The sequence below is a fragment of the Cuculus canorus genome, chromosome 2, assembly GCF_017976375.1.
Source record: "Cuculus canorus isolate bCucCan1 chromosome 2, bCucCan1.pri, whole genome shotgun sequence".
Classification (NCBI taxonomy): domain Eukaryota; kingdom Metazoa; phylum Chordata; class Aves; order Cuculiformes; family Cuculidae; genus Cuculus; species Cuculus canorus.
This window is the reverse complement of record NC_071402.1, coordinates 155,595,336-155,621,477: the sequence shown is the minus strand read 5'-3', so window position 1 is coordinate 155,621,477 and position 26,142 is coordinate 155,595,336. Positions and strand designations below refer to the sequence as shown.

The 26,142-nt window shown below is 48.1% G+C and overlaps 1 protein-coding gene across 2 annotated transcripts; it reads left to right on the top strand.

Moving 5' to 3' along the window:
• Positions 1-1,143: 1,143 nt before the first annotated feature.
• LOC104057016 (cryptochrome DASH-like) lies at positions 1,144-26,133 on the top strand. 2 transcript variants are annotated; one of them, XM_054060410.1, is made up of 14 exons: positions 1,144-1,404; positions 2,154-2,326; positions 4,706-4,799; positions 6,403-6,533; positions 7,370-7,518; positions 7,874-7,962; positions 9,983-10,056; positions 11,770-11,859; positions 16,228-16,307; positions 18,171-18,230; positions 19,283-19,440; positions 22,251-22,370; positions 23,396-23,572; positions 25,280-26,133. In XM_054060410.1, exons 1-14 carry the CDS (start codon positions 1,354-1,356, stop codon positions 25,382-25,384), a joined length of 1,551 nt encoding a protein of 516 aa, XP_053916385.1. In that variant the 5' UTR covers positions 1,144-1,353; the 3' UTR covers positions 25,385-26,133. The 2 variants fall into 2 exon arrangements, with proteins under 2 accessions (XP_053916385.1, XP_009556633.1); XM_009558338.2 differs by having other exon boundaries at positions 1,145-1,404; positions 25,277-26,112.
• Positions 26,134-26,142: the final 9 nt, after the last annotated feature.

Below are 26,142 nucleotides of genomic sequence, written 5' to 3'. Positions count from 1 at the left end.
TCCCTCATCCAGCTGGTCACACTTCTTTGGATGCAGCTCAGGATATGGTTGAGGCGGCCACACTTGTGTGAGGTGGCTCCTGGCTGCTGTTATGTGGAAGACAGCTGACTGAGGTTAAAGCCCCCATGGATCCAGCAATCCATGGGCTCTGGTGGGAGACCACCATGGAAAGGCACAGGGACCTCACACCAGGGGAAGTGCCCATGCAGCTCCATCGATGCCCCCGGGGTCTCATTCCACTCAGCCGCCTTCCTGGGACACGGAACAGGACATTCCCAGCCCAGGGATCTGCAGAGAAGCAGGGGGAAGGTAGGCACAGAGGGAGCCCGAGGCGGGAAAGGGGTAGAAGGGGAGGGAATGGGATGAGGGGAATAGGGTGGTGGGGCAGGAATGGGATGAGGGGAACGAGGGCAGTGAGAAAGGAATGGGATGAGGGGAACGGGGGCAGTGAGGTGGAAACAGGATGAGGGGAACAGGGTGGTGAGAAGGGAATGGGATGAGGGGAAAAGGGGTGGTGAGGAGGAACAGGATGAGGGGAAAGGGAGCAGCAAGGAAGCAATGGGATGAGGGGAACCAGGCAGTGATGAGGAAATGGGATGAGGGGAAACGGGGTGCTGAGTGAAAATGGGATGAGGGGGAGGGGAAGGTGAGGAAGGAATGGGGCGGGAGGAGAGGGAAGGGGGAGGTGAGCTGGGAATGGGATGAAGAGGGAAAGGGTCAGTGAGGCTGGAGTGGGATGAGAGGAGGAGGCAGTGGATGGAGAAGGTGAGAATGGAGTGGGCAGAGGAGGGAGAACGAGGCCTGTTCTGTGTTAGGGGTCCAGCGGAGGGCAGAGCTGAGCTGGGCTGAGGGGGCACAGAACTGAGAGATGACAGAGCTGAGCTGGGCTGAGAAGGCACAGATCCGATGGAGGACAGAGCTGAGCAGAGAGGGCACAGAAGTGAGGGAGGACAGAGCTGAGCTGAGCTGAGCTGAGAGGGCACAGACCTCAAGGAGGACAATGCTGAACCGGGCTGAGACGGACTAGTTTGAGGGGGCCGGGCTGAGGGAGGGCAGAACTGAGAGAGGGCAGAGCCAAGCTGAGCTGAGGGCGCCGGGCTAGGGAAGGGCCGGGCTGATGGAAGGCAGAGGCGGGCTGAGCTGAGGGAGGGCAGAGGCGGAGTCGGATCAGGGGGCAAGGCAGAAGGAGCGTAGGGCTGAGCTGGGTTGTGGGGGTACAGAACTGAAGGAGGACAGAGCTGGGCTCAGCTGAGCTGAGACGTACGCGTTTGAGGGGTCCGGGCTGAGGTAGGGCAGCACTGAGGGAGGGCGGAGCCGTGCCGGGCGAGGCTGGAGCAGCCCCATCGCAGCCCCATGACGGCCATCTGTCTGCTGCGCTGCGACCTCCGCGCCCACGACAACCAGGTAGGGCCCGGCTGCTGCCCCCCCTCCTCCTCCCGGGGTGGTGTTTGTTTAGAAATAAACCCTTTCTTGTGTAGGTTTGAGAGAGATGGGCACTGCATCCTGCCCCCTTTCTGGAGATATTTATTTCTCCAGGGCTCAGTGCTGGGTCCAGTCCTGTTCACTCTTTATCAATGACCTGGATGAAGGCACTGAGTGCACCCCGAGCAAGTTTGCAGATCACACTAAGCTGAGTGGAAGTGTCGATCTGCTGGAGGGTAGGGAGGCTCTGCAGAGGGATCTGAACAGGCTGGACCAATGAGCTGAGACCAACGGCGTGAGGTTTAACAAAGCTAAGTGCTGTGTCCTGCACATGGGACACAACAACCCTATGCAGTGCTACAGACTGAGAGAAGAGTGGCTAGAAAGCTGCCCAGAGGAGAAGGACTTGGGTGTGTTCGTTGACAGCAGCTGAAGACGAGCCAGCAGTGTGCCCAGGTGGCCCAGAAGGCCAGTGGCATCTTGGATTGTTTCAGAAACAATGTGACCAGCAGGACCGGGGGAGTGAGTCTCCCCCCTGTACTCTGCACTGGTGAGGCTGCACCTCAAATCCTGTGTTCAGTTTTGGGCCCCTCACTATAAGAAGGACATTGAAGTCCTGGAGCATGTCCAGAGAAGAGCAACAAAGCTGGTGAAGAGGCTGGAGAACAAGTGGACTTGATGATCCAAGAGGTCTTTTCCAACCTAGTGATTCTATGATTCTGTGTTTCCAGGTGCTCCACTGGGCTCAGGGCATTGCGGGTTTCGTTGTTCCCCTCTACTGCTTCGACCCACGGCACTACCTGGGCACTCACTGCCACAGCTTCCCCAAGACAGGACCACATCGGCTCAGGTTTTTGCTGGAAAGCGTGAGGGATCTAAGGGAAACGCTCAAGAAAAAAGGAAGGTACTTGAGAAGCATCGTGCAAACAACATATAGAATAATAGAATGGTTTGGGTTGGAAGGGACCTTAAAGATCATCCCATTCCCACTCCAACACCTTCCACTGCATCAGGTGCTCAAAGCCTCATCCAATCTGGCCTTGAACACAACTTCCCTGGGCAACCTGTGCCTGTACCTCACCACCCGCATTTTGAAGAATTTCTTCTTAACGTCTAATCTAAACCTTCCCCTCTCCAATTTAAAGCCATTCGTCCTCCTCCTATCACTACATGTCCTTGTAAAAAGTCCCTCCCCAGCTTTCCTGTAGGCCTGCTTTAGGTACTGGAAGGCCACTACAAGGTCTCCTTAGTAGGTCTCATCTATTTTTATTTTCCTACTCGTTTTCAACACATATCTGTGTTGTGAGTCAAATAACGTCAGATGCTCTGAGTTCTGAGGATGTCTTATTTCATAGAGCCACAGCCCTTCTGCTAGATAGAGTCAGGTCTCATGCGTAGCCCCCATTCAGATGAACTGCTATGGCATCTGCAAGGAAGCACAGAGCCATCCGGGCTGTGTGCTATGCAGAGTTTTGCTTTCTTGAACTTGGATAGCACAGATTAGGCATCAGCTTTCAGGGCTTTGCCCAGTGTCTTGGCAATTGGAGATGTGAGTGGCAGTTTTCGGAGATATAGGCCATGACACCAGCCAGTGGAATGTGTCTTTTCTTCTCCCTGGGAGTTTCCCCTAGGAGATTACTTGGGGAAGACCAATATGGGTCCTGGCTTGTGAGACTGGAGAGCAAAGTTTGCTCATGCCCTGTCCTGATAAATCCAGTCTCTTTGGTAGGCAACTCTGTGGGAAGGGAGTCTTCAGGGATTCCTCCTTCATTATACCTTTAGAAACCATATGTGGAGTAGACCAAGGGCTTAAGGTCTACATGCTGAAGAATCCATTACCAGATAACATCTGGCTTTGCTTAGAACCAAGAGGAACATCTCTGGGTTTGCTGTGAGGTGTGGATTGTGTGGATGGAGAATGTGGTAGGAGACTGAAAGAACTGATCAGTGGGTGACTGCACCTGGACCTTGCAGTGAACTGATTCAGAGCTCCTTGGATGGTGTTGTGCTGTTATCAGTGGCTGATAAAGAGGCTGGTCTTCTGCAATGAGAGGTGTGTGGTAGCAAAGAGCCATGCTAAGACCTAGGCTCTGTTTCCACAACCATGAAGTATCTTCATGTGTGCTCTAGGCTGAGAGAGTTGTTGAACTTAAAGAAGGCTCCAGGGATACCTCAGAACAGCCTTCCAGTACTTGAAGGGGGCCTGCAGGGAAGCTGTAGAGGGGCTCTTTATTAGGGAATGCAGAGATAGGACAAGGGGGAATGGTTTTAAGCTGAAAGAGAGGAGATTTAGATGAGATGTTAGGGAGAAATGTTTTACTGTGAGGGTGGTGAGGCACTGGCACAGATTGCCCAGGGAAGTCATGCGTGCCCCATCACTGCAAGTGTTCAGAGCCGGCTAGGAGGGGACTTTGAACAGCCTGATCCAGTGGAAAGTGTCCCAGTGTGTGGCAGGAGGGTTGGAATGGGCTGATATTTAAGGTCCCTTCCAACCCAAACCATCCTATGATTCTATCATCTTAATGCAGTGGTAGACGGAAATCTCCTTGTCCAGTCTGGGTTGTTCCCTGGGGGCAGCTGGTCTGACCAAGCTCAGCAGCACCCATTGCTCCTGCCTTCTTGTGTTAGATGACACAGCAAAGTGTGTGCGTATGTGTATGTGTGAGAGACAGACGGACAGATAGACAGAGACACAGGGACAGTCACATATGAGGCTCCTCACAGAGCTCTGCACTCACCTCTGTCTAATATTCTCACCAACTTCTTTGGTGTCGTGCCCTGAGTACACAGCTGGGCATATGGTGAGGTTGCAAGGTGGGAGGGAAGTTTTGTTGGCTCTGTTACAAAGACAAAGAATTCCTCTGAATACTTCCACATGAAAGTGGTCTGCCCACAGACCACTACTACCTGTGAAGGGGATTGAAAGAGGAATCAGTTCTTGAATCTCAGCCTTATGGTGTGAGGGTGAACAGATGTGACAGATTCACTTTTAGGTAACAAGCCTGGCTTTCTGCCCAGTCCTAGTTTCTAACGCATCTGAGGTGGTAGAAATGCATTTGACATAAACTTGGCCCCAGAGGCTTACAAACTGTGTTCATTGGGTCCTAAAAGAATGTAGGCTAGTCAAATCCTGTCCGTCTGCTTCCACATGCTGTCTGTGCTCTGTAGAGAGCTAGTACTTGGGTGCCTGGGCCAGAACTAGGGCCTCCTATACACATAAATAACAATCACATAACAATCATAACAGTCCAACTTAATTCAGGCCAGTATTCTCTGTTTGCAGTACCCTTGTTGTGAGGAAGGGGAAACCAGAAGATGTGGTCCATGATCTGATTACTCAGTTGGGCTCTGTCAGTGCTGTGGCTTTCCATGAAGAGGTAAGGGAAATACTTGAGTGACGTTGTGAAGAGAGAAAATTAAGTTGTGGAGATTTCTTCCACAACCAAATGGTGATGTGGGTCCTGTGTGTTCGAGGCTTTTCCTGTCTGGTACTGTTAACCTTGGGGAAATTGGCTAGGTTCAGGGATGGGGGTGGAGTAGGTATTTGGGTGGGAGTCCTTGCTGGATGATGGTTGGACTTGATGAGCTTAGACATCTTTTTCCAACCTTAATGGTTCTGTGATTCTATGACAGCAGCTATTTGTGACTGATGACTTGCAAGTGCTATGTCTTCAGGAAGAGCAGTTACTGGCAACTGGCATTATAGATGAGCTGAGTCCATTTCTCCTCCTGTTTGCCTCAAACTGTTTTTTCCTCGTGCCTTCCTTGCACAGGGAGCTAGCTGTGATAGCTCCCTGTGATAGGACAAGAGGAAGTGGCCTCAAGTTGCACTAGGGGAGGTTTAGATTGGATATTAGAAAAAGAATTCTTTACTGAGAGAGTGTTGAAGCATTGGAACAGGCTGCCCAGGGAAATGGTGGAGTCACCATCCCTGGAAGTGTCAAAAAAATGTGTAGATGTGGCACTTTGGGATATGATTTAATAGGGATGGTGATGTTGGGCTGACAGTTGATGTTAGAGGTCTTTTCTGACCCTTACAGTTCCATGATTCTTTATAGTATTGAGTAGTGAAAAGCCCGTGGTGAGTTGACAGCACTCATATTTAGGCAGTTGCCCACCAGTTTTGTTGAACAACAAAGGATGAGTCTATCCCAGACTGCTGATGGGGTTGGCACATCCTTGATCTGTCTTCACTGAGTTACTGAGAGGGTTGATCCAGAGCCTCCTAAATTCGGTGGAGGACTCTAGATCCAAGGCATTGGGCCTAGAGGCTTTATGTATATACACGTACACACACATATGTATGGACATAGATTTGGCATTTGGCATTAGCAGAGTCTGGACCTCTGAGCTGTTTAATGCAGGAATCACTCTGTGGCCTGCATTGCAGGCATTCCTGCTGTTAGGACCAAGACTCTTGTAACTTGACAACCTGCACATCCCATAAATGCCTTACTCCATGCAGCAATTAAGAACAACCACAGAGAATCAGACAGAAGCCTCATCTAACTCCAAAGCTTTTTTTCTGGACAGTCAACAGCTGCCCAGAAAAGATCATGGGACAGGACAAATTTTTAAAGATACTTTACAAATACCCCAAATACTTTTCCAGCTTCCAATAATCTGTGCCTTAAGGACTTCTTGAAATGAGAATTCTATCCTGATATTCAGTAATCCTCAGTGGATTTCTTTTACATATACTTGTCCAGTCACTTTTCCAGTCCATGCAGACTTAGAAGACCTGTATTGTCCTGCATCAGGGAGTTCCTTATTCTGACAATTAGCTCTCCTAATGGAGAGTGAAAACACTTGTCGGGTTTGCAGAGAGAAATATGCAGAGATTGTCTGCATCCACCTCTCCAAAGGGATGAAACTAAATGTGGAGATGAGGGAGGAGGGCAAGACCAGGGACTGGTATCTGTGTGCCTTTGGTGGCTGAAGCCATGCAACAATGGCCTCACTGCATGTTGTTCTCCCTAGGCCACGCAGGAGGAGCTGGATGTGGAGAAGGGGCTGTGCCAGGTGTGTAGTCAGCATGGAGTGAAGATTCAGACGTTCTGGGGATCCACGCTGTATCATCGGGACGACCTTCCCTTCAGGCCCATTGCCAGGTGGGCTGCTCTGTAGTATCACTCGTTCCTCCACTGTTCCATTTGTTTCTAACTCCAATTAACTGCTCAGGAGGGATCTTAGTCATCTTGTCCCACTGGGAAGGCCCCATTAGTTCATCTGTATTTATGGAACACTGCTGCCATGCTCACACACATCAAGGGGAAGGGGCTCATTCATCCTTCTGTACTAGCAGGATTTATGCTCCAATAAAGCTGAGGCGTTTGACCACTTATAGAGGAACTGATTTCTCTTTGCCCTTCCACCAATACAGTCTGCAGTGCCCAGAGTCTTTGTGATCTTGGACTGGATTTGCTCTGTTTGCCGGTCTGGCTAAATGCAGCTGCCTGTGACAACAGCTACCTGTGACAGGGGGTGGACTCCTCATGTCTCCCTTAAGTCACTTGAGGCTTGAGTGATTCTTTCCATCCAATAGAAAATGTGTAAAATAGGACCGAGGAGGCAGGCCATAAAAATGCTGTTTCTCTCCATTGACTAAAAAGACAGCAGCAGGCTGCAAATTTTCACATTGAGGTCAGGCTTGTGGGTAATCAGAATTTCAATGAGATAAATCAGACTTTTCTGGATTGCCCCATCAGGACACACCTTAAACTGAAAAGGCATCATTTGCATCAGAAACAGAAAGAAATTGGCTGAAGGACTGAACTTCTGATTGCTGCTGGCCCCAGGGATGTCTACCTCTGTTGTGCCAGGCAGTGTACAAACATGCATCACAGCCTGGAAAGCTAACCCTCCATCTGTGGAAGCCATGTGGAGCTGTGCGGAGGGGCCAGGGCAGTCATCCTACAGAGATCTGACTGTGCCACAATCTTTGCAGGTTGCCTGATGTCTACACCCATTTCCGAAAAGCAGTGGAATCAGGGGCGAAGGTCCGGCCAACCCTGCAGATGGCAGATCAGCTAAAGCCTCTGCCTCCAGGCGTGGAGGAAGGGTGTATCCCTACCATGGAGGATTTGGGGCAGAAGGGTAAGGAAACTTAATTTGGCAGTTGCTCTCATTAAATCCTACTTAGAGATGTCTTTTATTCAGAATCAAAACATGGAGGAGTCCCAAGGGCAGTGGTTGCCTTTCAAACTGTAACAAGGCCTCTGTTCACTTATACAGCAAATGAAGGTAGATTCCCTGTGTGGAGGAGCTGGACTGGCAAGCCCTGCATCCAGGTAGAAAACATCCTCTTAGTAATTTTTAGTATAGACCAGGGCACAATCTTTTATGTCCCCACAGCAGACATCCTTGCTCTTGAACATGCCTAGATTTCAAGCTCCCTACCTTTGAGATGCTTTCCAGGGGTGTAACAAGGTGATGGTGTTTTCTGTGACAGATCCTGTGACCGATCCACGAACAGCCTTCCCCTGCAGTGGAGGAGAGACCCAGGCTTTAATGAGACTGCAATATTATTTTTGGGACACGGTAACTCATACACTTTCTTGTCTACGTCCTCCCCCTTGTATATATGGCTGTGCAAGTGAGTGAGGCTGCAATTCCACTTCCTAGTGATGTTTCCTCAACTCCTCTATAACACTTCGTGAAGGAGGGAATTAGTATTATTTCAGTTTTTCAGAGGGGCAAACTAAACCAAAAGGAAGTTGTCCAGGAACTGGGAGTGTAAGCCAAATGCTTATGAACCTAGTTTAGTGGTCATCCCTTGTAAGTTTTTTAATCCATCAACTTTTGGGAATTACGACAACTTTTATTTCCTTTACTTTGATTTGCCCTTTCTACACTGCTGTCCTACATCATCAGCAATGTAGTTCCTCCATTTTGGAGGACTGAAATGTAGCTTGAAGGGCTGAAATTGTAATTGAGGTGAAGAACAACTGATCCAAGCTGCTGCCCACAATTAAAAATAGTAGGAGGTTCCTAGTAGTCTAGTTTCAAATAATTGCAGCCAATAATTACAGCTGTTCTTGTTCCCTCCCTTTGATTGAGTGAAGCTAGCTGCTGACTGCATTTTGTCTGTACATCCTGACAGTTTTTGAACCGTTTCCTGGTTTAATTTGAGGAATTTGCCTTAAATTTGCCTCCTGTGAATTCAGATGATTTCCAGCAGCTTTGTGGATAAAGGGGACAGCATCTCTCCAGCTGAGAGGGGTGAAGCAGCATGGTGTGCCCAATGAGATCACTGGGACAGCCCCCAGGGGATTCTTCCCTCAGGCTGTAGAAGTTCCTGCATTCCCTTATTCTTGGAGAGCATTGTCCTAGTTTAACCCCTAAGCCAACGGATGAGCCCCATGCAGCTGCTCCCTTACTCCCCACCAATGGGGTGGGGAGAGAATCGAAGGGTTAAAGTGAGAATACTCATGAGTTGAGATAAAGACCATTTAATAGGTAAAAGCTGCACATACAAGCAAAGGAATAATTTCACTGCTTCCCATCAGAAGGCAGGTGTTCAGCTATCCCCAAGAAAGCAGGGCTCCATCATGCATAAGTTATTTAGAAAAACAAATGCTGTAACTCCAAACATCTCCATCCTCCTTCTTCCCCAGCTTTTATTGCTAAGTGAGATGTTGTATGCTGTGGAATATCCCTTTGGTCATTGGGATCAGCTGTCCCAGCTGTTCTCTCCTAGCTTCTTGAGCACCCCCAGCTTCCTCCCTGGTGGGGTAGGGTGAGGAACAGAAAGGGCCTTGGCTCTTTGGGTGCTGCTCAGCAGTAACACAAAATATTGGCTTGTTGTCAACACTGAAAACACAATCTCAAACATAGCACCACACAAGCTACTGTGAGGAAAATTATCCAAGCTATCCCAGCCAAAACCAGTACAAGCATGCATAGCTTCTACTCTTGGTCAAGCATTAATGAAATCATTGCTGGAAAACCTGTCTTTCTTGTCATGAAAATATTGTCTTTCCCAACAGCCTTTTAGGAGTTGTAATCTGTAAAGTGGAGGGGATCAAATAGGAAGAGATCAGGTTTCCTTGTGTCCTCTGCATTATCAATAGAGTGCTCAGAAAACAGGAGATCTGCACTCTGCGCTAAATGTGAGTGTCCCAAATTAATAGTGATCAGGATTCGTGCATTAGAGCATTGAGTGCTGTCAGACACTGTAGTTCTCAAACCCAACAAGCAGCCACATGAACAAGGGAATTGACTGCCAGTCCCACTAGTGTTTGTAAGCAGATCGTTGATCCAGAGTATGGCGGCAGGAAGGGGGAGCACAGCCAGTTTCATAGCGCTTGTAGAGGGACACATGCTACGGGCTGAAGCAGGGAACATAGCTTGTGACACACATCCCAGAGCTTTACTGAAAACTGCTGGCCTGATTAATTCCTGTGCACTGGAGGCAGTAATTTGGAGCTCTGTAATCCTTGCAGGCAGCCATGTAGGGGAGCACAGACCTGACAGATTATCCTGGCTCTGATATGAAAGAAAACACATTCAACAGGTTGCACATAAAATATTAAAACCTTTTGTTCTTTTGCCTGCACAGAACCTGGTTGCATCTTACAAGGAGACTCGGAATGGACTGGTGGGAATGGATTACTCAACTAAATTTGCACCATGGTAAAGATTTTTGTTGTGACACTGGCTGGTCCTTTACTGCTCCCTTCCCAAACTAGTGTTATCTCTCTACTGAGTGCTCACTGAGCAGGGCTTGAGATGTGATTCCTTTCACCCTTTTTGTTGAGGTACAGCAGCCTCAGAGCTGCTCTTTACTGTGCTTCTGGGCAGTGGTTCACTGCAAACATTCCCGCAATTAGGAACTGCTGAAGTGTAGCAGTGCTACACCAAGAGCCCAGTAGGCTGGGCTGGGAGCAGCGGTGAGAACAGGATATTGGAGAGACATACTGCTTGTCATTGGCTTTGTGCTGTTTTGTGTAGTGGGGGTGGCTGAGAGCAGCCAGGGAAAAAGCGTGGATTCCACCTGTTGGTAGGGCTGTAGCAGAACTCAGTCCAGTCTTCGTCTGAATACTGGCGGGGCATGTCACCTCATGTCACTACTATTCTGCTTTTCTGTGGGGTGAAGAGACACTTCTGATTATTCCTGTTGCAAAATGATCTCTTGTTCAGGTGAATATGATGACTTCTCATTAGGGTTTTTACTCTCTTGTGCTGGAAGGGACAGAGTTAATTTTGGACTGAAATTGCAGCAGTAGAACCCAGTTCAGCCCAGTGCTGAGAGCATGTGGAGGGTTTTCCCGACAGAATTGCAATGTGAAACAATTTTCTGAGCCTGTTATAGGTCAGGATTTCTTGTTTTCAACCGGCTTTGTGCTCGGTGGTTGCAGTAGATGGCTCCACCTGGTGGCACTTTGGGATCGCAGGAGCACTGGCAGTTCAGAGCGCTTTTTTTTGTGGCCTCACTCGTGTTTCTCCAAGCTGGCCATTTGCCCAGAGCAAACAGTCCTGATCTGCCTGCCCCAAAGTGTTCCCCTGTCAGATAATCAAAATCAGACCACTTCAGACTGCAGCCAGGCATTCACATCTCATACTGGTCGTTTCTAGGTGTTAGAGCTGGACAATAATTAAGGAAAAACTCTTCAGGCCCTTTCTTCCTGTTTTGCAAAATTCATTGAAACATCAAATGTTTCCATGAGCCCTAATGGGGAACTGCAGTGAAATACATATCTGGGAAAAACAAGGTGAAAGTTGTTCCTTATCACCCTTTGGGATGAGGTTGGAGTCTACAAGCTTTTTCCTGTCTTGCATAGCACTGATTTGGAACCAATGGAAGGAGCCCAGTGGGTTGAAATGCTGGGGCTGGGTTGTATTTCCTAGTTTTCCCACTCTGTCTGAGATTTCCAGCCACTCACTTGCCCTTTGTGGTTGCTCATGCTAGACGCTAAGGTATGGTAGCAACAGGAGCCCTGGGCATATAATAAACAGGTTTGTAGTGGGAGGAGAGCTTTTAACAGCTGAAGTAGATGTTGTAGAGGGTGATGTTTGAGATCCATTTCTGGGTTTGTATGTCATGCACTAAATCACCAGCTGATCAAGTCTTTTAGGCAAAACTTGTCAAACTTCTGCAACAAGATTTACCTCAGTTGCTTAGAAACTCCTGTAACAGCCATATGCTAGGAAAGGAACCATTTTGATTCTCAGACTGGAGAGTTGCAGAGAAGCCATACAACTTGACTAAAGCCATTTGGGAAGTCAGTGGCATCGCTGCAAACCAAGCAAAAGATTTCAGATAACAACTCTTAAACGCCGAACTGCCGCTCCTCTTTAACCTCTTAGTCCTGCAATGCATTCAGGACATCATTCTTCTGCTTTCAGGCTGGCGCTGGGCTGCATTTCACCTCGATACATCTATGAGCAGATCCAGAAGTATGAAAAAGAGAGAACGGCGAATCAGAGCACATACTGGTATGTCCCTGTCCCAACTCTGTGGCTTGTTTTCTCTGAAAAGGAAAGTGGCAACTCACACATAGGAGAGAGTAATTTGTTAACTCTCTTCTTAATTAATGTTTGTTTTTCCTGTGCCTGCTGTCTGATTCCTCTGGGTTGCACTGTGGTTCTCTTTCGGTATGGATTTATTGGTCTGCTTTTGACATCCAGAGGCTTTAGGCACTTTATGAGTAAAGATTATTAATACAACTTGTCATTATTATTGCTGGGAAATGGTGTTTCATGATTTCTAAAACTGATCTCTGTAATTTGGCAGCATCCCTCTCTGTATTGTTATTATGGGCTAAATGAGAAGGAAGAAGAATGATTTACAAGTAAAAGCCCAAGGGTTTCTCACACCAGGGATGTTGGCAGGGAACACCCAAAAAGCTCAGGGACTGTGCAACTTGCATGAATCATTGAAAGGTTTGCGTTGGAAGAGGCCATGAAGGTCATCTAATCCAACCCCCTTGCAGTGAGCAGGGACACCTTCAACTCAGTCAGGTTGCTCAGAGCCTCATCAAACCTGACCTTGAATGTTTCCTGGGATGGGGCATCTGTCACCTCTCTGGGCAACCTGTGCCAGTGTTTCACCACTCTCGGCGAAAAAAATTCTTCCTAATATCTAATCTAAACTTCTCCTCTTTTAGTTTAAAAGCATCACCACTTGTCCTACTGCTACAGGCCCTGCTAAAAAGTGTTTCCCCATCTGTCTTTTAAGCCCCCTTTTGAAAGGCCACGATAAAGTCTCCTCAAAGTCTTCTCCAAGCTGAACAACCCCAACTTTCTAAGGTTCTTTTCACAGAGGAGGTGTTCCAGGCCTTTAATCATTTTTGTGGCCCTCCTCTGGACCCACTGCAACAGATCCATGTCCTTCCTGTGCTGAGGGCTCCAGAACTGGATGCAGAATTCTAAGTGTGGTCTCATCAGAGCAGAATAGAGGTGCAGAATCACCTCCTTTGACCTGTTGGCAACTTTTCATTTTATGCAGCCCAGGATATGGTTGGCCTTCTGGGCTACAAGTGCACATTGCTGGCTAATGTCCAATTTCTTATCCACCAAGACCCCCAAGTTCTTCTCCGCAGAGCTGCTCTCAATCTCTACATCCCCAGCTTGTATTGATACTGAGTGTTGCCCCAACCAAGGTGTAGGACCTTGCACTTCCCCTTGTTGGACCTCATGGCGTTTTCATAAGTCAACTTCTCCAGCTTGTCCAGGTCCCTCTGTATAGCATGCTGTCCTTCAGAGGTGTCAACCTCACCGCTCAGCTTGGTGTCATCAAAAACTTGCTGAGGGTGCACTCAGTCCCAATGTCTGTGTCATTGATGAAGACATTGAACAACACCAGTCCCAGAAAAAAATCCTGAGGGACACTCGTCAATGAATCATGTGGTATCAGAAGGATCTCTGGCCGGTCCAGCATATGGCCCCACACTTGCTTGGTTGCTTGACTGTGGCCACAACACCATAGCAAAGGGGAAGAGGGGACTGGGCAATGGGATCAATGCACCCTGCCTTGTCCCTTGTGCTCTTCCTCACCACTGGCTGCCTGCCTGCCCGTGGGTTGTCCTGGACGAGTCCGAGGGACAGTTGAAGTAGCGTATCCATCCCTGGGCTGGCCTTGAACTTGCTCATGCCCTCTGATCTGCCCGTACACTGTGAATTAGAGCCTGGAAGGGAGCTCTTGTGGAGAAGCAGGTTCATATTCAAGCCTGACCTAACCCCAGACCCGGAAGGAAAGAAACCCAATCCAGGAAGTCTGTGAAAACTGTAGAACTGTGTTTTCGTATTGGTTTGTTATATTTGCAACCTGTCAAACAGCTCACTGGTTGGTGAAGAACAGCTGAAAATTCCAACAATTTCATCCAAAATACCTAAATTTCATTAAAATTCAAATGACAGGTCAAATATTGACCTTTTGCCTGTTGTAGTGTAGGCTTTTCTTTTTCCTTCAAAGAGGACTAAGAGAAGAAAGATTTCAAGAAATGTACATACTTATGTTGGAGAAGGACTTGGAGGTGCGGGTGAATGAGAAGTTCAACATGAGCCAGCAATGTGCACTCAGAGCCCAGAAGGCCAACCATATGACCAAAAAAAGCATGACCAGGAGGTTAAAGGAGGGGATTCTCCCCCTGCACTCCACTCTCATGAGACCCCCACCTGGAGTACTGTGTGTGATTCTGGAATCCCCGGCATAAGAAGGGTATGGAACAGGTCCTGAGGAGGCCATAAACATGATCCAAGGGCTGGAGCAACTATGCTATGAGGACGAGCTGAGAGAATTGCGATTGTTCAGCCTGGAGAAGAGAAGGCTCCAGGGAGACCCTAGAGCAGCCTTCTTGTATCTGAAGGGGTCCTTCATGAAAGCTGAGGAGGGACTTTTTACAAGGGCATGTAGTGGTAGAACGAGGGGGAATGGCTTTAAGTTGGGAGGAAGGAGATTTAGATTAGACTTAAGAAGAAATTCTTCACGATGAGTGTGTTGAGACACTGGAACAGGTTACCCGGGGAAGTTGTAAGTGGCCCCTCCGTGGAGGTGTTCAAGGCCAGGTGGGATGTGGCCTTGACCAGCTTATCCAGTGGAAGGTGTCCATTCCCATGGCAGGAGATTGGAACTGGCTGACCTTTAAGGTCCCTTCTGACCCGAACCACTCTATGATTCTATATTTTTCCATCTAATAGCCAGCCATGCTGGCTGCAGCCAGGGTGCCATGGTGATCTAAGCATTCTGAAGTGATAAGTAATTATAAAAACAAAGCTGTCAAGCTCCCAGGGACTGCCTGTGAAGTACAGGTTGTGGTGGTTGTGCGTGAGGGACTGATCGAACCTCAGCATCGTGACACTAGTTTAGCATTTGGACAGTGTCCTGTTTTGCAATAAAGTCTTCCAGAAAGATCTTGTAAACCTGAACATCAGGTGAGCAGAATATTTTCAATATGCCAGAGAGCTGAAGCAGGTCTGAGAGGCCGAGGTACCATCATTTTATAAAAGCTTTTTTTATATAAAAGCTTTTATATAAAACTGCACTTCCTGTGGGCCTGATCTCATTAATTTAGGCAACTGTAAAACTGGTTTTGAAAAGTGCCTTTAAGTTCCTTGCAAAGGGTATTTGCTTAAATCTACACAAAGCTCTTAGGAATGTGCTGACATGCTTGCTCATGCGGAAGCGTGAAGCTGAATCAGGTCATCGCCCTGCTCTTCGGAGAATTGCATCCCAGCAGGGACGGAGAATTGCATCCCAGCAGGGACGGATAAGAAAGAGTTCCTGAAATTCTGATCCTGCACTCCAGTTAAGGAGAGCTTCCCAAGTGATTCAGCCAAAGTTTGCTTTCACTGTAGTCATCCAGATGCACGCTAGGGAAGGAGGCTTGGGACAAGAACTGGTATCACAGGAAGGTACGTGAAATTGCTCATTGTGAATAAACCTCACTGTGTTAGTGCTGGGCACTATGGAAGCAAAATCCGAATTCAGTAACCGATCTGTGCAGTTTTGGGCACCACAGTATAAAAAGGATGTCAAGCTTCTGGAGAGTGTTCAGAAGAGGCCAAAAAGTTGGTGAAGGTTTTAAAGGGGAAGCCATATAAGGAGCGGATATAGTCACTTGGTCTGTTGAGCCTGGAGAAATGGAGACTGAGGGGACACCTCATCATAGTCTAAAGCTTCCTCACAATGCGGGGGGGGGGGGGGGGGGGGGGGGGGGGGGGGGGGGGGGGGGAGGAGGAGGAGGAGGAGGAGGAGGAGGAGGAGGAGGAGGAGGAGGAGGAGGAGGAGGAGGAGGAGGAGGAGGAGGAGGAGGAGGAGGAGGGTGAGGAGGGTGAGGAGGGTGAGGAGGAGGAGGAGGGTGAGGAGGGTGAGGAGGGTGAGGAGGAGGGTGAGGAGGAGGGTGAGGAGGAGGAGGGTGAGGAGGAGGAGGAGGAGGGTGAGGAGGAGGAGGGTGAGGGGGAGGGTGAGGGGGAGGGTGAGGGTGAGGAGGAGGGTGAGGAGGAGGGTGAGGGTGAGGGTGAGGGTGAGGGTGAGGGTGAGGGTCTGATCTCTTCTCTCTGGAAGATGCACCAGGGGAGGTTTAGGCTGGACTTTAGGAAAAGGTTCTTCACCCAGAGATTGGTGGAGCACTGGAACAGCTTCCCGTGGATGCAGTCATGGTGCCCGGCCTGACAATACTGACAGTATTCAAGAAGCATTTAGAAAACGTCCTCAGACACATGGTGTGAATGTTGGGGTTGTCCTATGCAGGGACAGGAGTTGGACTCAATGATCCTCGTGGATCCCTTCCAACTCAAACCACTCTATGATTCTATGATCTTATCCGACCTACAGTAAAATACAGACATGGCTTTGTGTTTTAGGGTCCTGTTTGAACTGCTGTGGCGGGATTACTTTCGATTTGTGGCCCTGAAGTATGGCAAGAGGATTTTCTCGTTAAGAGGTGTGCATGGATTACTGTATTTGGAGAGGAAAGGTACAGTCTCACAACAGGGAAAGAGAAGAGGCTGTTGGCATTGTGTTGCACAAATGTGCTTCTCATACTGCTTGTGTCACCACTCTTGGGTGTTGCCGGGGACTTACTCTTGGCACAGAAGTTCCTCAACACAACAGAAACTTTTGCCCCAAATCTGATTAGACATGGGGAGTGTTATTAGCATGTGTCAGTGGGAAACAGCAGTAAAATGAGAGTAAAGATGCTGTTTCTGGAGACGCTCCACCTGTTGAGAGAGTCCAGCTTTCAGGCTTGCCTAAGTTCACCAGAGAATCTGGGACAGAGCAGGAACTGACAGAGCAGGATGAATCCCAAGACACTAGATATTCTTTCTGCCTTGCACTAAACGGGAATAAGAGTGAGATTCAGCTCCAGACCCAGTCCTTTACATGCAGGTCTCCACACATGAAACAGGGGTCTGAACTCTCGGTATTCCTAGAACCTACAGCCAGGAAACCTTATGTTGGGTGCGCTGTTCTTTGTGTGATGGAGCTGCCCACACCTAAGCACAGAGATTGATTTTAGATGTTTTGGTTGCCCTAGAGCAGTCTGCCTGGCATCCAGCTGTTTGTGCAGAGTACCACATCTCCCTTGAGGCTTGTGTCACATCTGCCAGGCCTGTATGACTGTTTTGAATGCCCTACAGCATCTCAAATGGCACTGGATGCCGGGTGGGTTGAACCACAGGCATCTGGAGCTGGATCCGAGTTGGGCTGCTGCTTTCCTTCCATTGTACAGAGGGCTGTAATTGCCACTGGACCCCTGCAAAGATAAAGTCACCCCCCTCATCTGTTCTTACTCAACTGCAGGAGCAAAGCATGTCCAGGGGCTTCTGCCGGATAGTTCTGGGTTTAATATCTACTACAGAAACAGATTTCATATAAACATTGCCATGGAGTAAAATTGAACAAGAAAATACCAGCTTGGACCAGAGCACATTTGTGGCCACTTGTGAGGTCTGAGGCATTCCTAATTAGAAAAAAAAGGACAGATGCCAACAAAACAAATAATCAAAATCTATTAGGGCTTGAGAATCTGCCCAGTGTACGGGTCACCCCTATGAAATACTTGAAAGGAACGGTACCAAAAATACTGGCAAATAAACTCTCTAAGACTTGTTTTGGAGTTTTAGAAAGTAAGCACCCTTTATCAAGCCTGGACACATGAGGGAGTGATCCCCATCAATCATGTGTGGCGAGACAAGAGCTGGTTACACAAAATGTATTTCCCATTTACATGCAGATGTGTAAATTTTTCCAGAAATCTTACGCATATTCTATTACTTTCCAAGGACTAATTTTAATGTTATTATGAACTTCACAACAGTCATATCTCTGTCTAATTGGAGCTTAGGAGCCAGCCTTCTGCCTAACCTTGCATTTGAGATAGGGAAAGACTGCAAAAGAGGTGATTATAGAAGACACATCTGTTCAACACAGATCATACTTAAGACATTATCATCTCCAAAGAATTAACAATGTCTGGAAAAACACCGTTTGAAAAAAAAAGACATGCTATCAGAGGGACATTCTGTCTAACTTTCAAAAAATACTGTTACTTAGATGAAAGTTAACTCTACTTTAGCTTAAATCAAATTATTCTACTTTTTATAATAGTATCTACTTGTATCAGGGGGAACATATTTCTAAATCATAGGAGAAGGGACGTGGCTTGTTCGTAATACCACCAAGAGGGCTAGCTTCGTCCTAACGTCTTGTGTCAACCAAGATGCCTCTGGCTGTTGTTGTTTTATTAATAACTGCCTGTGTCAGCATTTGTCTTCATTAGCAGTTCATTTTTTTAACTCGATAGGGCTTCAAGGTAAAGAGATCTCCTGGAAAAAGGATCTTCAGCTCTTTGACTGTTGGAAAGGTCAGTAGAAACCACTGGTTTGGCTAAGCATGCTAACATGTGCCCTAACGCTAACTCAGGTTTACGCAAGGGAATGGTCGGCATGATCAAGCCTTGTTGTTTAAACTGTTACCACCAAAAGAATCCAACCTCTCAGTTCGGTGTGAGTGCAGGACACTTGGCTTCGCTTCCGATGCTGAGCACCACACAGGAGAAGGCCCACAGGGTATCATGAATGGCCAGGCTCTGTCTGGCTGGTACCTGCTTTGTGAGATGCACTGCAGTTAGATTTTCCTGCCCAGGCAGATGTGTTTACAACCTGTTGGTCCCCTCTGTTTGGTCACACAAAGGCTGACCAGCCCTTCTAATCAATGCTAAATTGTTCTTCCAGTTGCTTTTGGTTAGGAAGTTAAAACAGCCTTCAAATAAATCATATCTTACATTATGCCCCAGCCTTTTAATATCCTTGCTTTCCTTTAGCTTTTACAGCTGTGTTGTCACATGAATAGCAAGCATAATATCTCAATTTAAAACTCTGAGGGACTAACAGATTAAAGTATCAGAATAGGTGAAGTAAACACCTATATATTCACATGAATGCTGTGTCTGTCTGTTTTCACACAGGTAAAATAAATCTGTTCCTTAAAAACAGCCAAAGCTCTTTACTTCTCATGTACTCATCTTGGAGGACTGGTCCAATACATTCCTCTCTGCCCTTTGTCCCATGTCAACAATCTTTCTGTTCTTGGCCCATCTCACTATTGTCTGTATATTTATTTTGCACTGCAAACTTTGCTGCAATCCATTTGATTCACTGTTTTTCAAGCCTGAGACTTTTCTATACCTTGTGTTTTTCTTGCCAAAAATTCCCCTCATTTCAATTTTCAGTATAACTTTTCATTTGATTTCCGGTGGATCCGAGTGGCTGCATGCCAGCTAAACCTCACTGAGCCCTCTCCCTGCTACTGTGCACTGGGTGTCCTACTTACCTGGGTGGCTGTGAATACATGACCACAGGTTTACAAGTGCCCCAAAATGTCATTGTGTCCCAGCACTGTCTTTCGTCTTTGCAGAGGGCAAAACAGGGGTTCCTTTTGTCGACGCCAACATGCGGGAGCTGGCTGCGACGGGCTTCATGTCTAACCGAGGGCGGCAGAACGTCGCCAGCTTTCTTACCAAGGACCTGGGTCTGGACTGGAGGATGGGGGCAGAATGGTTCGAGTACCTGCTGGTAAGACCCTTTGTGCATCTGGAGTTTGTGCTCCCTGCTTGGGGTGAGAGACATGAGGACAGCTCTGCCTGATAAGGCAGGATACAGAAGATAGCACTTTTCATGCTGATACAAGTGCGCGTATATATGGTTTGCATGCAACCCAAAGCTCTCATAGGAGAAGGAACTTTTGCCACAGTGAAGCTGCCATCAGGCAAGACATAGCTAGGAAGCAATGAGAGTTTTGCTTCATGTGGTTTTAGTCAGAGATCTGTCACAGTTGAGAAAACTTGCAAATGTAAATTATGTTAACAATCCTCTGATTTGCTCACCTCAGAGGCTGGGGAGGAGGATAGCCCAGAAGTAGAACGTAAAAAGAAATATGTTCTGGCCACTGAAGCCAGTGTTGGCACAGTGTCTTTGCACTGATCGCTGTGGACAGGGAAGCCAGCTAGTCAAGAGCAGGCAAGTATGGACAATAGCTGGATTAGCTTCCAGCGCGCTCCACCCTGGCTGGAGGCATCCTTCTTTCTGGTGAGGCACAGGCCTCCCTGTCAACTGCAGCACCAACTTGTGTCACACTGGTACATTGCCAGACAGCTGTTACTGTAACCTGGTGACATCCCTAGAGTAATGCACTGGAGATACGGCTATAGAATGGTGGAGGTCAGTGCAGAACTGAAACTAGCCTTGCTTGCCTCCAAAAGAGGAAAGCAATGTATTTTCCATCTCAAGTACTTCCATCAAAAGCCCACAGAGTGTTTGTGTGTGCCTGAGAAGAAGAGATGTTTGCCATTCACACAAGAAAAGCAGGGAGACTGAGGCAAGATCTCTGCAACCTGCTTGAGCCAGGGGAAGGGCCAGATACTTCCGGTGTCCTGAGCGGAGAATGTCTCAGCTATGATTTCATTCACAGTGTCAGGCCCCAAGGAAAGGGAGAGAAACAAACAGAAAAGAATGCCAGGAAGGGACAAGACTGAAGGGGAAATGAGCCTGCCTCCTCCAGTCCCCCTTGGATTTGCCCTCACCTCCTACACACGCTTTTCTGCATGTGAATCACATAATCAGGTCTCCCATGGCATCTTTCTTATCCTCCTTATCTTGCCAGCTGGAGGAAGTGCTGCTTGGAAGGGGAAACCTGGTGCACAGTGAGCATAGCTGGCTGTCAATCACCCTGTCCCCAGCTCTCGTCTGGCTTTCCAGAGAAACAGGAAGGGAACTTGGCACAGTGTGTTCCCAGTGCCTTCTGCCATCTGGGCATGTTGAGCTCCCCACTTCAGGCAGTGGCTGAGATTTTGAAAACATCACCATGTGGGATGATTGATGCTGCAGTGAAGGCAGAACAGCACTGAACCTGTTCAGTGATGTGTCTTTGCAAACTCTTTGCTGCAGCTGCCAGTGCTGTGCTTCCACAATGCAAACACCTCTCCTAGGAATGCTCAGAGATCCCACACCCTGTTTGCTATCGCTGCCACTCCTTACTGAACTAGGTTCAAATTGTCCTACGGCTGGAAAGCTGCTGAGGTTGGCTTGAAGTCACCCTGCCCAGCTGAAGAGCACTCAAACTAAACCATGTCCTGCTCTCATTTGTGCCTGTTTTGGGAACCTTGCTCCATTTTATATAAGCATGCTTGAGAGCTATTTAGTTGTTTAGATGCAGAATGACTTGATGATGTGCAGCCTATTGAGTACGTCATAAGAGCTCTGGTGTTTCCCATGTTAAAGCACCAAGTCTCTCTGCCAAGTCCACGTGAGTTGAGGCTTATTGTATGGTGTAGGTTTTGTTTAGCAGGGGAACAGGGAAACAACTGCAGTGTTTGTACTGATTGCATCCTCGTACACTCTCTGTGATCACTCTGTATGGTCTGAGTTCAACTTTTCTCCTTACAGATCCTAATAGGATTGGCAGAGATGATTTTGTTAGTCTGTGGTCTTAGGGTAACTGGGCAGGAAGAATTTTCTCTGGTATTTAAAATGTAGTGATGTAAGAGACTGATTCTTTTTGGCTGCCTTAAACCACTTGTTTTCCTGCCTTAAACTACTTCTTTTCGACTGCAGCAAAGGCAGTGTCCTTATCTCACTCTCACAAGCAGCCCAGCTGCAGTTGCTGCCCATAGAGGTGATGCTGCAGTCTTGCTAGTAGGGAGAGCAGGGGCAGAACATTACCTTGGACTCACCTCAGATGCCCGAGCTCCTCCAAGCAACCCCCCAAGTCAGTTCCAGTACTTTTCTAGAATCGCTGCACAGGCCCACCAAAAAAATATAAATAATACCCTGTGAGGTGGACCATTTACAGCAGTGCGTCTGCCATCCCTCAGGGAGAGGAGAAGAACAGAGCCCAGGTGGTGTTCTTGTGCTTTTTTCTCCTCCTCTCCTCTCCTCTCCTCTCCTCTCCTCTCCTCTCCTCTCCTCTCCTCTCCTCTCCTCTCCTCTCCTCTCCTGGGACTCTCCAGGCTGGGTCATGACAACTGGGCTACTGTGTCTTGGAATCTGAGCACTCAAAAGCTTGGGCCAGTTGTCACGAAGTCTGCCAGATGAGAAAAAAATGAGAGAGTTTGGTTGGATTCTGCCTGTCTCATTGACCTAAGGTCCACAAAGCGGAGTAAGCCTGTGAAGCTGGTCTCAGCTGTACAAAACAGCCATGCTGCATGGTCCTCATCTGAGGCAGATGGCTGTACCCTGGTGGGAGAGCTCTGATGACCCCAGTGTGGCTCGACTGATTCCTGTGCGAGGAATTCTCCCCTTCAGATAAAGGGTGGATGGGGAGAGAGGGTTCACCAAGGGCTGAGCCAGCCCAGCTCTTCTTACTGTTTTCTTTCCCTGTTCTCAAGGTGGACTATGACGTTTGTAGCAATTACGGCAACTGGTTATACAGCGCTGGTATTGGCAACGACCCACGGGAGAACAGGAAGTTTAACATGATTAAACAAGGCCTGGATTATGATGGCAATGTAAGTCTTGTTGGGCTGTTGAACAATGAATTGTGCAGCAAAGCATATGAGATAGTTTCAGGGAGCAGAGGAGATCAGTCTGCTGTGCGGATACTGCTGCAGAACCAGCTGTGAACTCCTTGCCAACGGTCAGACAGGTTCCTCGTTGCTATACGGGAAGATTGAGCATGTACAATCTGCAGCTGTTCCCAAGGAGGACAGTGCTCCGTACACCCTCCCTGCTCTGCTGCTGGTCTGCGTGCTTAGTGTTTCATCACCATTTCTTCCGGGTAACCGCCACATCCTGTCAAGAGCTCACACAGCCACTTCCTTGAGCACAAAACAGTTTCTTGGAGAACTCAGAAGTGACAGGAGAAATGGAGCTGCTCACATGGTACCTCGGGAGCTCCTGGAGAGTAGATTAAACCTGTGACTCCTGTGATTGTCCTCTGTAAGTTGTGGGAGCAAATAAATTGCCTCTTCCATGTGCTTAGCCAGAGTTCACATACCAGATTACCTGCTCCCACCCTGTTCCTTAGCTCCTTTCAGCACTGTAGCTGGCAGGACTTCACAAGGAATTAGAAATTAGTCCTGGCAGTGGACACAGATGTAGAGTTGATTGGAGATTCAGAGGTGGGAAAGACATCTTGCCAAGCACAGAAGTGAGTGTGCAGCTGGGCTGGTCACCCTAGTTTCCTTCAAAGTCACTGGAAAGAAAGAAAGAAAGGACTTCTTGGGAGCGACTTCATCTCACTGTGTCCTAAACAGGGTAGGTGAGCTGTACCTGAAAAGCATCTCTGTCTCCCCCCACTGCTGGCAGTGAGCCTAGGAGAAGAGCTCTGGCATCTGTGTCGCTATGTTTAGGCACTAATTCTCCATAGAGGATTTAACAGGAGGGGCTAAGACTTGACAGAGGTAACTGATGCTGTGGTACATCAGCTTCTTTACCTGGAAAGTGGGCTTCTTTCTTTAATGTTAAAAAAGACCCTTGTTGGAAAACAGAGATGGTTATTGAATGGATCCTGTCCTGTTGGTTCTGTTTGCAGGGGGATTACGTCCGGCTGTGGGTCCCAGAACTACAGGGCATAAAAGGAGCAGATATCCACACGCCTTGGGCACTGAGCAAGGCTGCTCTCTTGCAGGCAGGAGTAACTCTAGGTGAGACTTACCCAGAGCCACTTGTGACAGCCCCAGAGTGGAGCCGACACGTCAACCAGAGCCTTGTGAGTAGTGGGAGCGTTGGGATGGGGAATGTGGCTCTGTGCAGGGGCTATGCAGCCAGAGTTATTTAGCTGTGCCTGTCCTACTAAACCAAACAGGTCTGAGTTGCAAGGCCAAGGAAGTCCTGTCCTCTAGACAGTGATATGTTAATGTATTCCCTAGGACTATTTCTGCCAGGGCCAACAAGCACCTTCCAGAAATGTGTCCAAATACAATTTGAGGGTACCATGTACTTAGGACTGTCATAAAATACAGCCTTGATAAAGCCAGCCTGTATCACATGGACATCAGCTGAGCTGTGCCAGGCCCATTGGCTCTAGGGCTGAAGAATGAACCAATGCATGTTTTCTTTACTAATTTGTAGGTAGCTCTTCTTACTCAGTGTCTTTCCTTCTGGATATGCATAGCCACAGATAGGAATAAAAGGGTTGGGTGTCGCTGAAGGCCTTCGCTGGCCTAACCACCCTCCGGTGCAGATGCATGAGAGGGAGCCAAGGCTGATGTTAAGATTCTACTCTGTTCATGAGGTGGAACTGGTATCATGCTTGAGTGCATCCAACCTGGAGTCAGCCAGACCAGTGATTAGGAGGGCTTGGCTTTTTGGGTGTATCTGATTAAGATGTGGACCCTGCAACATGTCAAAAGTTTCATTGGAAGACTGGGCTACTGTTTTTGGAGGAGATGAGTGTGGGAGGAAGGTGCTCTGTCAGTCTGGGTGGGGTCCAGGAGAAGGAAAGGGTTGTAACCAACAGTTACTTATTTCAAGGGGGTTCCAATGTTTTTTCTTCCCCCTTGCATCCCCCCGTCCTCTGCTTGAGAAGGGATACTTTGTGGAGGCTCAGATGTAGTTCTCATCCTGTGCTTAGTGAAGAATGAAGCATGTCTCCATTTCGGGTTTTAATCCCAAGATGCAATACCAAATCTCTCAGCCCAGATGTTTTTGCCATGAGTGGAAGGTTCTGCAGAAGCAAAGCCTCCTGCTTCCAGCTGTGCTGTTGAAGGGCCTGGGTTATTTCCCTTCTGTTAAAGGGTGCATCTGAGGTCAGAGTGGGTCTCTTCCAATGCTTCACCACTCTTTCAGTAAAGAAATTTTTCCTAATATCCAATCTAAACCTCCCCTGGCACAACTTGAGGCCATTTCCTCTTGTCTTATCACTTGTTACTTGAGAGAAAAGACCAGCACCCACCTCGCTACAACCTCCTTTCAGGGAGCTGTAGGGAGTGATAGGGTGTCCCATCAGCCTCCTTCTCTCCAGGCTAAACAGCCTCAGTTCCCTCAGCCACCCCTCATAACACTTGTTCTCCAGACCCTTCCCCGGCTCCATTGTCCTTCTCTGGTCACACTTCAGCACCTCAATGTCTTTCTTGTATGGAGGGGCCCAAAATTGAACACAGGATTAGAGGTGTGGCCTCATCAGCGCCAAGTGCAGGGGTACTATCACTTCCCTGCTCCTGCTGGCCACACCATTTCTGATACAAGCCAGGACGCTGTTGGCCTTCTTGGCCACCTGGGCACCTTTGAAAATACCTTTGAAAACACAAACCTATAGCTTACCAGAATTCCTGTTTTCTAACCTCCCCGCCTTTTTAGTGAACATGGGAGCACAAGTGCCACGTGCACTTTTGTCTGCATGCCAATGCTGCTTTGTGATGAGATTGACCCTGCAGCCTCAGTAAACATCTACCTGTCCATTTTCTGTTGGCAGCAGGGAAGAAGTCCCCATCCCAGGGGCAGGAGAGCACCTGCACACACACCAGTGCCGCACAAGAACAGAGGGATAGACTTCTACTTTTCTCACAAGAAAGATGCATGATGAAGGCTGTCCAGGCGTGTGCGGGAGAAGCACTCAGTGGGAGGTTTCGCTGCTGAAGATGCCAGGATGATGGTTTATCTCCTTGAACCAAGTCAATGATGCAAGTCTGGCCACAGCAATGAGGGATCTGCCTGTTCAGTGCTCCAGGGACACAAGCTGCGTGTGGATATTTGGAGGGTGTGCATTAGTTTGGATTGTGGTGATGGGATCTTGTGTTTTCACATAGGTGGTTGGGCTGCTGCTGTCACTCTCCAAGAGTGGCTGCCAAGGGTCTGACTTCATCGACAGCAGATTGCTCTGTGCTTTGCTTGAGAGAGACTGTGCTGATACTAATTAACCAAAACGGTGTGGTCTTTCTGTTTCATGGAGGTGTGACCTCTTTTCCAGCGCCTCCTGCTTTGCACCGGTTCTTACAATGGTTACAGCTCCATTACCACCTGTCTATGAACTGGAGCAGACAGTTTCTGTGGGAGATGTTCAGCCAGGACTCCCTCCAGCAAGCTTTCTTAGTCTATTACCTGATGTTTTAAAGCTTTGAACTACCCATTGTCGTGTGATTAAAAGTTTTGGTACTGCAATGTTTTACCTTTCTCATTTCCACTGATGTAACAGAAATCCACAGACAGCGTGGGATGTCAGAGGATGTTCTTCTGCTGTGTTGTAGAATCATAGAATGGTTTGGGTTGGAAGAGATCTTAAAGATCACACAGTGCCAAGCCCCCTGCCATGGGCAGGGACACCTTCCACTGGAACAGGTT

What these genes read in the sequence shown, in the direction of transcription:
- LOC104057016 (XM_009558338.2), top strand. Translation starts at nt 1,354, where the DNA reads ATGACGGCCATCTGTCTGCTGCGCTGCGACCTCCGCGCCCACGACAAC. An exon ending in AATATTATTTTTGGGACACG is followed by an intron (nt 7,963 to 9,982) that starts GTAACTCATACA and finishes TTGCCTGCACAG; the next exon opens with AACCTGGTTGCATCTTACAA. An exon ending in GCTCTTTGACTGTTGGAAAG is followed by an intron (nt 18,231 to 19,282) that starts GTCAGTAGAAAC and finishes TCGTCTTTGCAG; the next exon opens with AGGGCAAAACAGGGGTTCCT.